This window comes from Portunus trituberculatus, chromosome 40 (genome assembly GCF_017591435.1).
Source record: "Portunus trituberculatus isolate SZX2019 chromosome 40, ASM1759143v1, whole genome shotgun sequence".
In the NCBI taxonomy this organism is placed as follows: Eukaryota; Metazoa; Arthropoda; class Malacostraca; order Decapoda; family Portunidae; genus Portunus; species Portunus trituberculatus.
The window spans coordinates 4,615,814-4,629,131 of NC_059294.1; the positions used below are offsets into that span (position 1 = coordinate 4,615,814).

The 13,318-nt window shown below is 39.0% G+C and overlaps 1 protein-coding gene across 9 annotated transcripts in view; it reads left to right on the plus strand.

Moving 5' to 3' along the window:
- LOC123516108 (tensin-1-like) overlaps positions 1-13,318 on the plus strand; it is a 400,888-nt gene that overhangs the window by 231,630 nt on the left and 155,940 nt on the right. For all 9 annotated transcript variants that reach the window (XM_045275202.1, XM_045275204.1, XM_045275203.1 and 6 more), the window contains one exon: positions 8,657-8,731. In XM_045275202.1, coding sequence (XP_045131137.1) covers positions 8,657-8,731 — 75 coding nt within the window. The remainder of the gene's footprint in view (positions 1-8,656; positions 8,732-13,318) is intronic.

Below are 13,318 nucleotides of genomic sequence, written 5' to 3' on the forward strand. Positions count from 1 at the left end.
CTTTCCCATCTGAGTAATGTGCCCTTTCTCTTTTTACGTGCCTTTTTTGTGTGCATTGTTCTTACTTTGCATCTACATTTGTCCTTCTTCATTTTCTTTACCATTCATTCTGTCGTAGTACTCATAAGTGCAGCTTTTGTCCATTTCATCATTTCCTTTTCTGTTTTCGATGTTACTTCCAGCCACATTATACTAGTTTTGTACCAGAGGGATGGGGAAGACTATCAGGAGGATAATATAGTATATAGAGGAAGAGGAGGAGGAGGAGAAGGAGGAAGAGGAGGAGGAGGAGGAGGTTGGATGTACTCGTCATAATAAGAAAAGAAAGACCCAAGGGAAGGTTTATTAATGAAGTAAAAGAAGACATGCTTGTAGCGATTATGACTGAGGAAGGCACAGAGCGCTGAGCAGTTTGGTGAAGCTTGATCCTTTATAGTGACTGAAACAAGTAAGAACGTAAAACTGAAAAGCGGAAAATTGAAAATGGTAGAAAAATTCGAGATATAGAAATACAACGTGTAGAAAAGAGGGAGCAAATAATGGGTAAAGATTAGTTAGTGAAAGGAATCGTTATAAAAAATCATATATATATATATATATATATATATATATATATATATATATATATATATATATATATATATATATATATATATATATATATATATATATATATATATATATATATATATATATATATATATATATATATATATATATATATATATATATATATATATATATATATATAGAATGAAACTACAATATTGTAATCAAAGAGAGAAATTTATTCTCGTTATTTACTTTGTTTCTCCTTTCTTTGTTCTTTTCGTTGTCAGTAACTGCTGAGAATTTTTCATTATCCAGTAATTTCTCACACATTTATCTCTTAGGTACTATATTTCCCTCTGATCAAGCTAGTGATATAACACACACACACACACACACACACACACACACACACTACAGTGTAGTGGTAGTGCACTCGGCTCACAACTAAGAGAGCCCTTATTCGAATCCATGGTGAGGCGAGGCAAATGGGCGAGCCTCTTAATGCGTGAAGCCCCTGTTCACCTAGCAGTAAGTATAGGTACGGGATTCAACTCGAGGGACGTATGGTGTGTGGTGTGTGGTGTGCGGTGTGGTTTAGTCCCACCCAAAGATTGGTCAGTACGAACTGTGTGCTCTTTCCGTAGGGAAACAACTGGCTGGGTGACCAGCAGACGACTTAAGTGAACACACACACACACACACACACACACACACACACACACACACACCATAGAAATAAAATGGAGTATACGATTAAAAATACTTCTCCTCCTCGTCCTCCTCCCACATTTCATATTCGTTTATGCATTCTTCTTTTATTCCCTTTTTTTCCCCCGTCTTCCTATTTCACTTCCTCTTTCTCTTCCACCTACTTACCTATCCCCTATACGAGAAGTACATTCCTCACACATTCTTTCCTCCTTCTCTCCCTATCCCTCTTCACTTTATCACACCGTCCCCTCCACCCTATGCCTTATCCTTCCTTATCCTTGGCCTTTCCTCTCTCCGGTACTCTCCAATCTCCATCTCAGCGCCCTTCTCGTCCCCCTTGAGTCTGCGTTTCAATATCCTTCAAGACGTGCCTCCCAGTGGCCGCAGTTTATTCAAGGCTCCTCCCGTCGGAAGAAAAAGCACGATATTTTGGCTCGAGGAAGAATATCGGGAGAAGTTAATATAGTTTAGTTGCGAGAGTATAGTGAAATAGTTATCGTTGTTATTTAAGTAGTTCTGGTTATTGCTCTATTTTCTTGTTTTTGTTTTATTTCATTAATAGAAGTGTTGGTATTTTTGGTTGCATTTTGTAGGTATAGAGAGTTCGGTAATAGTGCCATCATTACCTGTGGTAGTAGTAGTGGTAGTGGTAGTGATAATGGTAGTGCTAGTACTAGTAGTAGTAGTAGCAGTAGTAGTAGTAGGAGTAGTAGTAATAGTAGTAGTAGCAGTGGTAGTACTAGTAGTAGCAGTAGTTGAAATAATAGTAGTAGTAGTAGTAGTAGTAGTAGTAGTAGTAGTAGTAGTAGCAGCATCAGCAGCAGCAGCAGCAGCAGCAGAAGTAACGCGGTTCTTATTGCTACAGTCATTACTAAAATAATTGTTGCACCTACAACTACTACTACTGCTGCTGCTGCTGCTGCTGCTGTTGACACTACTACAACTATAATATCAATAATGATAACAATAATAATAATAATAATAATAATAATAATAATAATAATGACAATAATAATAGTAATAATAATAATAATAATAATAATAATAATAATAACGATAATAATGATAGTGATAATAATAACGACAATAATGATAACAATGATGATGACGATGACGTTAACAGAAACAGTAAAACCTATGACAATAGTGGAATCGATAATAACAATGCTTGGCAAAAAGATGATCCCGATAACTATGACGAAAATTATGGATGGCCAATGAACAGATGACGATTACGATTACATCAGCAAGGCAGTAGGTTACTCGTCTGGTACACACACACACACACACACACACACACACACACACACACACACACACACACACACACACACACACACACACAAAGCCACCAACTTCTCCCACTCGCCTCATCCTCCTCCTCCTCTTTCTCTACCATTCTCTTCCTCCTCCTCCACCATCTTCGTCCTCATCCTCTTTCTCCTCCTCTTCCTTCTCTACCATTGTCATCCTCCTCTTCTTCCTTCACCATTCTCTTCCTCCTCCTCCTCCTCCTCCTCCTCCTCCTCCTCCTCCTCCTCCTCCTCTCTTTATATGTTTGCTTCTCGTTTCATTCCCTGCTCTTCTCCCGTCTGGGATATTACTTTCAGTTTTATTGAAGTGTGGGAATGCAGAAAACGGGAATACTATAGTTGTCTTTTTTCAACAGGAAGGTGGCTCATGTTCGTAGTATTAAACATGGCAGACTCTCCTTAAGGGCTATTTCTGTAACTTAACTTAGAGGGTTAGTATGTGTTCTTGATCCTCTTGCTGTAATATGAAACAACGTATAGCGATAAAATATTTCCCCATATTCTAGACATGATCGCATGAAAAAAGGGAGACTGAATAGATTTTCCAATAGGTAGATAGCGTAATTGTTTAGTGAGAGATACTACGCATGAACTTTTTCGGAGAGGTTTATGATCAATGATAGATGCGTCGAATAGCTGGGAAGAAAGTAAGTCGCATAAACGTTTTAAAATACTGTCCTTTAATCCCTTGAATGCCCTGCACTTCATAACGAAATGTACACGGAAGATATGTCAACTCCAGTATCTGTGAAATACTCATTAAGTGTTTGCCATACCAACGAGAATTTTTACAAGTTCATATTGATATTATATAAAGGAGACCAATGTGTATTTTTAATGAATTGACAATAAAGGGGAACTACGAGAGGTAAGCTTGTAAAAATAGAAGCTTAAAGAAAACATTGTTATAGTGGCATTCGTTTCGGAAAAAAAAACATCTTGTGTCTTATTAAATTGTTTAAGGAAAAAAAAATTTTGAAATATCGCCGAAAAAAAATATATAACTATATAAACAGTGAATGGCACCGGAAAAGAAATTATACTTATGAAACATATAAACGTCAAAATATCTACTTATATACAACGATGTATTGATCATAAGGTATGGGGACCTCAGATGCATTCTGGAGAGTCACATAAGTAAGTTGGAGGCCTTAGAGGCATGCTGAAAAGTTTTCCTGGTTAGGGGAGGTCTGGACGGGAGGGAGGCCTGACACACGACCATCCCAGAGCTCCTCAGGCCCTCCACAACTTGGTATTAAAGCTCCACAAAACTAATAAACTGCCAGAAAACGCTTGTAACACCCCGAGGCCTGGAACTTGTGGAGCGGGGCCAGATGAGAGAGAGAGAGAGAGAGAGAGAGAGAGAGAGAGAGAGAGAGAGAGAGAGAGAGAGAGAGAGAGAGAGAGAGACAGGGAGAGGATAATATGGGAAGGAGGAGGAGAGGACGAGAGAGCGTGACAACAATACATGAAAACCGTACATTATTTTAGCTCCTTAATTTAGTAAATGGAGATAAACAGCAGAGGCCCATTTTTTCCTTTTACGCTCGTCTCTCTCTCTCTCTCTCTCTCTCTCTCTCTCTCTCTCTCTCTCTCTCTCTCTCTCTCTCTCTCTCTCTCTCTCTCTCTCTCGTGTGTGTGTGTTATATATCATTAACGAGAGAGAATTTGGTGTTGGAGAGTGATAGTCTACCTGAGGCACCAATTGCACTTACTTAACAAGGTAAAGGAGAAGTAATCCATCTTCTCCAGTCAGCAGGCAACAAAAAAAGGGACCATTCTTTCCGATACCAAAGGCTGGACTGGGCAAGTTCCGAAGCTCCGTGTTTGCGGCATTAAAGTTGGACCTTTGAGAGTCTGGCGGTGCTCCGTTGAACTTCAGTGTGTGTATGTGTGTGTGTGTGTGTGTGTGTGTGTGTGTGTGTAATGGTGGCTTACTGGTAAAGTGTTTGATTTTCTTAGGAGAGTTCCTGAATTCGAGTCATGTAATAATGAAGGTTGTGTGTGTGTGTGTGTGTGTGTGTGTGTGTGTGTGTGTGTGTGTGTGTGTGTGTGTGTGTGTGAGGGGAGGCGGGGTGTGATGCAGGTGTGTGTGTGTGTGTGTGTGTGTGTGTGGGGCGGGTCGGTGTTCGCTAGTGGGGCAGGTTTGTGGTGTTCAGGAGGCTGGAGGCACGTGCACTGTTGCCGCTGCCATAATTATCGCAGTCTGAGTCAACAAAGACACCAAGAGAGCCAATTAGAACCTGGGGACGGAAGAAGAGGAGGAGAAGAAGGAGGAGGAGGAGGAGGAGGAGAAGGAGGAGGATAGAGTAATTAGAAATAGCTTTTGGCTCCCGCTCAGTTCCAGCCGTGATGATGAAAACACTCACGAGCTCATAACTGGCCCTAATCCACTCCAGCTACACGAGGAGTGGGGAGTAGGGAAGTGAGGGGGAAAAAATTGGGTGTAAATAAAAGAAATAGGGAACGGAGAAAAGAGGAGAAAAAAAGTGGTATGCATCTTACGTGAATTATAATAACGTAGGGAATTAATATATTTGTGCCAGACTGCGACATCTATACCAAAAAACAATGAGATGAGCTATAATTGAGGTGAGGAGGAAAAAAAGAACGTAAATGAAAGAAATAGATATGACTGAAGTGAGGAAAGGAGAAATGTGTGTAAATTTGTATGTATATAATTGAGGAAGGGAGAAATAAGTGTAACAAAAAGAAATAGGGAGAGTAATAAGGCAGACGAAAAGAAATATTGGTCTAATAAAAAGTATAAGACGGCTAAGATAATTATGTGCTGTAAGTAAAATCTATGTATAAAGCAGGGAAGAAGGATGCAGGTGGGGGTAAGATACATATATAAAAAAAAATAGACTGAATGAGGCGAGAGAAAAAAAAACATCGTATGAAAATGAAAGAAAAGGTAGAGAAAAAGGTGACAAAAAGAAATGTGCCTCTTAAGTAATAAAGAAAAACATGTAAATGAATTAGAGTAAGATACTAAAAAAATAATGATGAATGAATCTATGAAAAAAAAAGTAAAAAATGCTTTGATTAAAACAATTTTTGTTTTGTTTTTTTACTTATGTAAATATTTGGAATAGGTATAAAAAGCGTTCATTATATATCCACTGATTTTTTCTCCCACAGATAATAAACATTCAGAAGTATTCAGTACGAAGATAGATGTATAAATAGCAAATACAAGCCTTTTTTTCAGTACTCATTTAACAGTTTAATTTTCCCACAGTCAAAGGTCCGGGATCCCTCATTACAGTCCTCAGGGGAAGTCATTACTGCCCTTTCCTCCTCCTCATCTGCCACCCTCTCCTCTTCTCCCTCAATCATTCCCTCTCCCATACAACTCCATCTCCTTTACTCCGTGTCATAATTTCCCTCTCACTGGTTACTTGCTCATAACACCCCATCTATCATGCCACTAGAACTCATACCTTCATACCATCGCTATCTTTCTCCTCTTTTCCACTCCTTATTCATACCTGCTATCATTGTCAAGTCTCTCTTATATCCATTCCTGGGGTTAATTGTACTGCACCATTCATCAAACCACTGTCCGACTCATACCCTCATACCATTTTCATTTTTTGTCTACTCCATTGCCATACTTTCTCATACTGGTCTCTCATAATTTTCGTCCACTAGTTGTTAATACCGCTCAATCTATCACTCTACTGTCAGATTCATATTCCCGTGACATCGCTGGCATTTTCTCCTGTTTTGTCTCTCTCTCTCTCTCTCTCTCTCTCTCTCTCTCTCTCTCTCTCTCTCTCTCTACGCTACTATGATTTTTCACTCCCATTTAGTTTTCCTACATGACTTTTCCTCTGAATCATTGTCCTTCCCTTGCTGTCTGTCACTAGTCTCATTTCCCGTCCCACGTCAAAAAATTTATACACCACTTCCTTATTACTCTCCTTCACCGATTTGCCCTTCTCACTTCTCAGCCTCTCACTGTCTTCCAAAGCTCGTTCTTAGTAACTCTGTCTTGTATTGTGTCGAGAAATGTAACTTAATGCTGCTCTTGGCTTTATAAACTCTCGTGATGTCAGATTTAATACTCCACGTTTGTCTGTATTTTTACGGACCAAGTTTTAATTTACAGTGATATTACCTCTTCGTGTGTGTGTGTGTGTGTGTGTGTGTGTGTGTGTGTGTGTGTGTGTGTGTGTGTGTGTAGAGAGAGAGAGAGAGAGAGAGAGAGAGACAGCGCCTTTTTTGCCGTTTATTTATGTCCCTGCCTTTACTTTTCAATAATGCTTAACAAAAAAAGGATATGATGTACCTTCTATTCTTGTCGGAGAATGTGGAGCAACAATAGATGGGATATATAAATTTTTTTAACCTCTCAAAATACCATTATGGATTTCATTCCTCTGCCTATATCCTTTGCCTACCTCCTCCTCCTCCTCCTCCTCCTCCTCCTCCTTACTTTTTTTTTTTGTCTCATATTCGTCAAAATTTTACTTGAAGTCTTCGTTAACATTTTCCTTGAGTTGTCCGTCTTATATTCAATCTCTCTCTCTCTCTCTCTCTCTCTCTCTCTCTCTCTCTCTCTCTCTCTCTCTCTCTCTCTCTCTCTCTCTCTCTCTCTCTCTCTCTCTCTCTCTCTCTTCCTTTTTATTTCGCTCCAATCTTTTGTTCTTGTGTTGTTGCTTTGTGTTCTGTTTTCATTTTTAACCCCAATTTTTTTTCTTCCTTTTATTATTCGTGAAGTTTTGCTAACCATAAGATATTTTTTGTCGTTTCTTAATTTATCTATATATAAAAGCTGTTTTATTCGTATTTTTCAAAGTACATGTTGCCCAGAAAATATTAACTGTATATCGTTTTAATTTCTGACTCTATATACTTTCTATTTTTTTCTATATTTTGTAGCTGTTTTTTTTTTTTTTTTTTTTGCTGTATAATATCTTAATTTTATCTAACTTCATATTATGCTTATTTATTTATTTTTTTTTATGCATTTCTTGTCTAATTTTTCTTTCTAATTGTAAATGCTGCCTTCATGATTAGGCGTATATGCAATAATATCTATTTAATCAGTATATATCGTCTTGAATTTTTAACCACATAAGCGTACACTATCTTAATAATTTGAAGGCATTATTGTCATGCACTCCTTTTGGTTCATTTTACACGCTCTCTCTCTATCAGGCAGCTTTTCTAACAAAACGTATACCCTTGCCTCTCTCTTCCTCCTTCTTCTCTCCTCACCCACAGTGCATTCTTCTATTTTTCCTCCTCCTGTTCTTTCTTCCCCTCATTTCCCAGGCTCAGCGGGTGCATGGCTATGTAATCCCCGGTGAATGAAGGAGGATAATGGAAGCTCTCTTCTCTCCTGGTTAAAACTGGCATTCTCTCCCTTCCCCACCTTTCTCTCTCTCTCTCTCTCTCTCTCTCTCTCTCTCTCTCTCTCTCTCTCTCTCTCTCTCTCTCTCTCTCTCTCTCTCTCTCTCTCTCTCTCTCTCTTGTTCTTGATCTTGTTCGTGTTATTCGTCTTCTTTCTCCTCCTCCTCCTCCTCCTCCACCTCCTCCTCCTCGTTTTCCAAGATCAAAGTGTTCTTCACTTTGGTCAGGGCAAGATTTGTATTCTATTTCACATGAAGTTTGTTTTCATTAAATTATTCACACAGCATCAGTCAGAAACTCAGGGTTTTCCAGGCATTCTGCAGTGACCTTTCCAAACTTTTGTAAGGCAAATTGGGAAGAAGTAATATTCTTGCCAAAAATGTTAAGAAGTGATGCTTGCATTTTTATTTTTATCTATTTTTTAACCAATCAAGACAATGTGAAGACTTCGTTAATGTTTTCTACCTTTCAGAGAACAAAGATGTTTAAGAAGAATTCCGTTGAGGCTATAGATAGATAATATGAAAGAAGTATAGGTGAAGTTTACATTAATCATATCTATTTTCGGATCATATTTGTTTTCAGCACATTAAAAGATACATGAAAGCAAAGGTGACGATTAGTTACCCACTGAATCAATAAGAAAATAATTACGTTAGTGTTTCGTAAACTTTACCATATACTTACTCTTACTAACATCTTTTCTTTCACAGGAACGGGCCAAGAGCAAACCTGTACTCCTCGTCATCTCCCTCGCTGGTGTGAAGGTGTGCAGTCCCGATGGAAAGGTAAGAAAAAGGACGGACAGGAGAGGGAAGAAGTGTAAGACAAGATATTGGTAATCGTAATGTAGTGGAGATAAAGGAGGAAAGACGGTGCCGGTGATCATGGCGGTGGATATTGACGATAAACATTGATAGACTTCTTGAGGAACACGAAGGGACGAGAAGTGGTAGAAGCAACGTGACGAGTAGGAAAAGATGAGTCTGAGTGAAATATAAGACGAAAAATATACCCTTTACTGATGAGAAGAAAGAAAGTGGTCAGAAAAAATAAGTAAAGGAAGGTGGGTTGATAAAAAGAAAAAAGAAAAATAGGGTTGATAAAAAAAGAAAAAAAAAGAAAGGGTTGGGATTGATTTCGTAGAGAGAGAGAGAGAGAGAGAGAGAGAGAGAGAGAGAGAGTTGGGTAATGGAGAAATGAGAGGAATTGAGAGAGGAAAGTGAGCTGCGTACCTCCTGCACAGCTACCACCCCCCCCTTCCGCTCCCTGCCGCACCTGTCGATACCATGGGGGAGCTTTGCAATTTAAGCACAAAAGTCTATTACGGCGGTAACTCCCCGCCGAGGAGAACCACACACCCCAGACTCGGCTTGATTGTGTTCCTGTGTGCTGGAATATGGATTAAGGAAACTTCAAGGGCGTGTGAATTTTTTTGCAGATCTTTTTCATCTCAGGGCTCAATTTAACTCATTCACTACTGCTCACGATATCAGAAGTTGTACAGAAACCATCTCTTAAGAATAAATAGGCGTAATCATAGTAGATTGTTAGGTAGAGACAGTTTCTAACCTTTTTCTACAAAACACACTATAGTTACATACAGGGGCTGCTCCCACGTGTAGGCCAACACCTCAATGAGACATTTTTATAATTGCAATTTTTGTTCCCTAGGATATAAACTAAATCTAGGCTAAAATAAGGTTATTGTTTTGAGAAGGGATTAAATATCTGAACATCACAGAGTAGTGGTATTTGGATTTGTGCGTTCAGAAGCTTAAACAACTGAGAAGGTACGGGGTGAAATCTTGGATTGTATACAATATCTTGGATTTGTCTTTTCTCATGGCCCAGCCGCTGTTTTTCAAGTGCAGTATAGTTATGACGTGTAAATCAGGGAATAGTACGATTACACCAGTTCTATTCTGCAATGTGTGTGTGTGTGTGTGTGTGTGTGTGTGTGTGTGTGTGTGTGTGTGTGTGTACATTTTAATGAAAAGCAAAAGTTAAAGACTTAAGTTGATTGATTCAAGGAGACAAGTGATTAGGTTCAGGATTGGAAAACAATATTTAGAACTGCTCATACATATGTTCTTCCCTAGAAAAGATTCTTTCAAATTTGCTTCATTAGATTTATGCAACACACCTTTATCGGCAGCTTCTGTTTTTTTTTTATTATCTTCACTTATCGTTTTTCTCTCATGTCGTGACATATTCTCTTTTACTAATTTTTTTTTTTCTGTTCCTTGATAGAAAAATAAGAACCCTCTTTATCCTGCATCGTATCCTGCATTGAAAGCACGACTGGGGGAGACTCTTGAACTCATACAGAAGTGCTTGCGGAAGAGTTCCAGGAAGTTTCTTCTGGACATCGCGAAAGGCTGTAACTTAAACCCTGATAAGACGGAGTTCAGTTAAGCATTTTTTATTCCAAAGGATGGAGTGAAATAAGTTGCGGAGGGAGGAGAGGACGAAGATGAAAATAAGATAAATGCTAAGGTCGTGCGCTATCGAACTCGTTGCCTACCCAGCCTCTTCTTTCCTGAATTTTTCAGTCTCTGATGCTTTGTTTTATTCACGCTCTATCTTCCGCCATCGTGTGGCCTTGTTGTAACACTTTGTTTGTTACTACGTAAATACAAATCAGTCTCCTTCAGACGATGCACTGTGTCAGGTATCAACACAAGACTTCTGGTGTATATTTACTTATTATCTTTGGCATATAAAAATTGCTTATCTGAGGGTTTGTTAGTCCTGTCTTACCTATGGTCATCTATTGTTTACTTTCGATCCCTCAGAGCTGCGCGTTTCAAAGCACTATAATGCACGAAATTTTTTCCGTGTGCTCGTTACTACAACTCATTGATTTTATTCAGATATCCACTAAAAATCCAGAATTTTTATTTTTCCCTTAACATTGCCTGACGACGTGTGGGGAACAGCAGTTACATTTTCCTACGCTATCAAGATTGCTTATCACTGGTGACAACCAAGTACTTTCTTTCACCTCGCGTAGCTGCCTTGTCCTCTCTCTTCTCTCTTATTGCGATTAGTATTAAGATCTTTACTGATTTTTTTGTATAATTTGTTCTTCCTTTCTTTCTTTCTTTCTTTTATGAGGTGAGAGCTGTGATCCATATTTTGAACCACAGTCCTCTTTCTTCAAGACATCAAAGCCAAAGATTATTAGTAGGATTGTTAAAGATTTTTTTTTTCTTACTACTGATACAGAATTATTGACAAACATTCATCAGAACTACGAGGCAGCACATGACCCCTCCTCCCCTAGAGAACTACGAGGCAATTTTCACTACAACCTGTTTAGAGGAAGAAATATGGACCAGCAACGTTTAAAAATACGGAGCAGTGTATTTCGCAGGGAAGATGGAGGCCCTTTGCGTTTGGTGGTATGAAAATATTCCATCGCGTGTTCAGTTAATATTTGTTCAATGTCGTCCCCTTCTGTTTCTGCTATTCTTGTTCTCTAATTACGTTAAATCCCTTCTTTCCGCCCTTCCACCCTCCGATTATCCATTATTATTGTATGCTGCCCCCTTTTTATTCAGCATTCTCTCACTCCTTTCCCTCCTCTTCCCTTCCATACTTCACTCTGTTTTTGTGTGTGTTTCTTCTTTTATTTTTCGGGACTTGGTCTTCTGCTTATACTTTCTTTAGTTGAATGTTGGTTTTTTTTTTTTACTTTTTTTGCTTTCTTCTCATCTTCTTCCTCCTCCTCCTCCTCCTCCTCCTCCTCCTCCTCCTCCTCCTCCTCCACCCTGTACTCCTTATCCTCTTCCTTTTGTCTTGCATCTTCATTTTTTATTTTATTGTCCTCTTCCTCTTCCTCCCCTTCTTCTATTGTTATTTTACTATTCTTATTTTATTCCTTTTCCTCTTCCTTTTCTTCCTCTTCCTCCTCATTTTTCTGTATTATCCTTCAAGCTCTTTTTTTTCATATGAGTCATCGAACCAGAATGTTTAATTTTCTCCTTTCATATTCTAAACCCGCTCCCTATTTCTCGAACAAAAACTCTTGAGAACGTGGATGCAAATAATGCGTAGATGTGTGTGTGTGTGTGTGTGTGTGTGTGTGTGTGTGTGTGTGTGTGTGTGTGTGTGTGTGTGTGTGTGTACGTGTTCACTAGCCCATCCCTTTTCCTCATTTCCATATTCTTTGCCACCATGCTCATATCCTACGTTCTGAGTTCGTCCCTCCCTCCTTCCTTCCCTCCTTCCTTCTCTCCTTCCTTTGCCTCTCCCTCTCACCCTTCTCTCTCTCACATACACGTCCCTCACCTCCCTATCTCTTACCTTACGCTTCGTTGACACATACCACACCCCATGAGCATATCGCGCGCTGTTCCTCCACGCTCCCTTCTCTACCTTTTCTTCCTCTCCCTCTCCCTTGCCGCTATGAACTGAACAGCACTCTATTCACTTCTTCGTGCCTTTGGAAGCATTTTCACTTCATGACATTGAGTGTGATGTAATTAAGGGTGAATCGTTGTTATTTTTTTCTGAGAGAGAGAGAGAGAGAGAGAGAGAGAGAGAGTGTTACTGAATGAAATACTTTACATTTAGCAAGGAGCTTAGAATTACAAGTGACTCATTAGTTATTTGACATATGATATTGTCGTGATGCAAATAAGGCTTCTTCATCTAGTATACATGTATATATTTGTTTGGAAAATACCGAGATGAAATATTGTATGTTTAAGGAGCGTAGAGTTGCAAGTGATTCATAAACTAACAATATATGATTTCAAGTTAATTGGAGAGAAATGTGAAGCAAGATGATGTAAACAAAGGAGTATATTCCTCCTGTACATTAGCTTGCAAGGCATTTTTTTTTCTTTTTATGAAGGTTACTGAACTAAATAATATATGTTTAACAAAAAGCGGAGAGTTGCAAGTGGCTGATTAACTGACAAAAGTATACCAATTCGAAATGATGTGAGAAATGTGAAGAAAGGTGTTGTATTGATGCAAACTTAACTGTATATCCCTCCATATGAAACGTTTGTAAAAGCAGTTTTAAGGATTTCACCTGATAAGACAATATACGCTGAGTTAGAGTCGTAGACTTACAAATACCTGACTAATTGACACCGTATGATTTTTAAGTTACTGGAAGAATAAATAAAGGCAAGATGCTTTTTGAAGGATTTCTTTTGGTTTTAAGATGTGTGAGGAGACTTTTCCTTTGATGGAGAGGTGTCTGGAGTGGCAGCTGAGATCCCCTGATAATGGAGGAGCCTGTCCCTAATATGATGGAGGGGCAGGCGGAGTGTTGGCAGGGGATGGGTGTTTGGGGTGATGTGATGGAGAGGAGTCTGGGTAAAGGAGTTCCTTCAATCGTGGATGATGGAAATGCT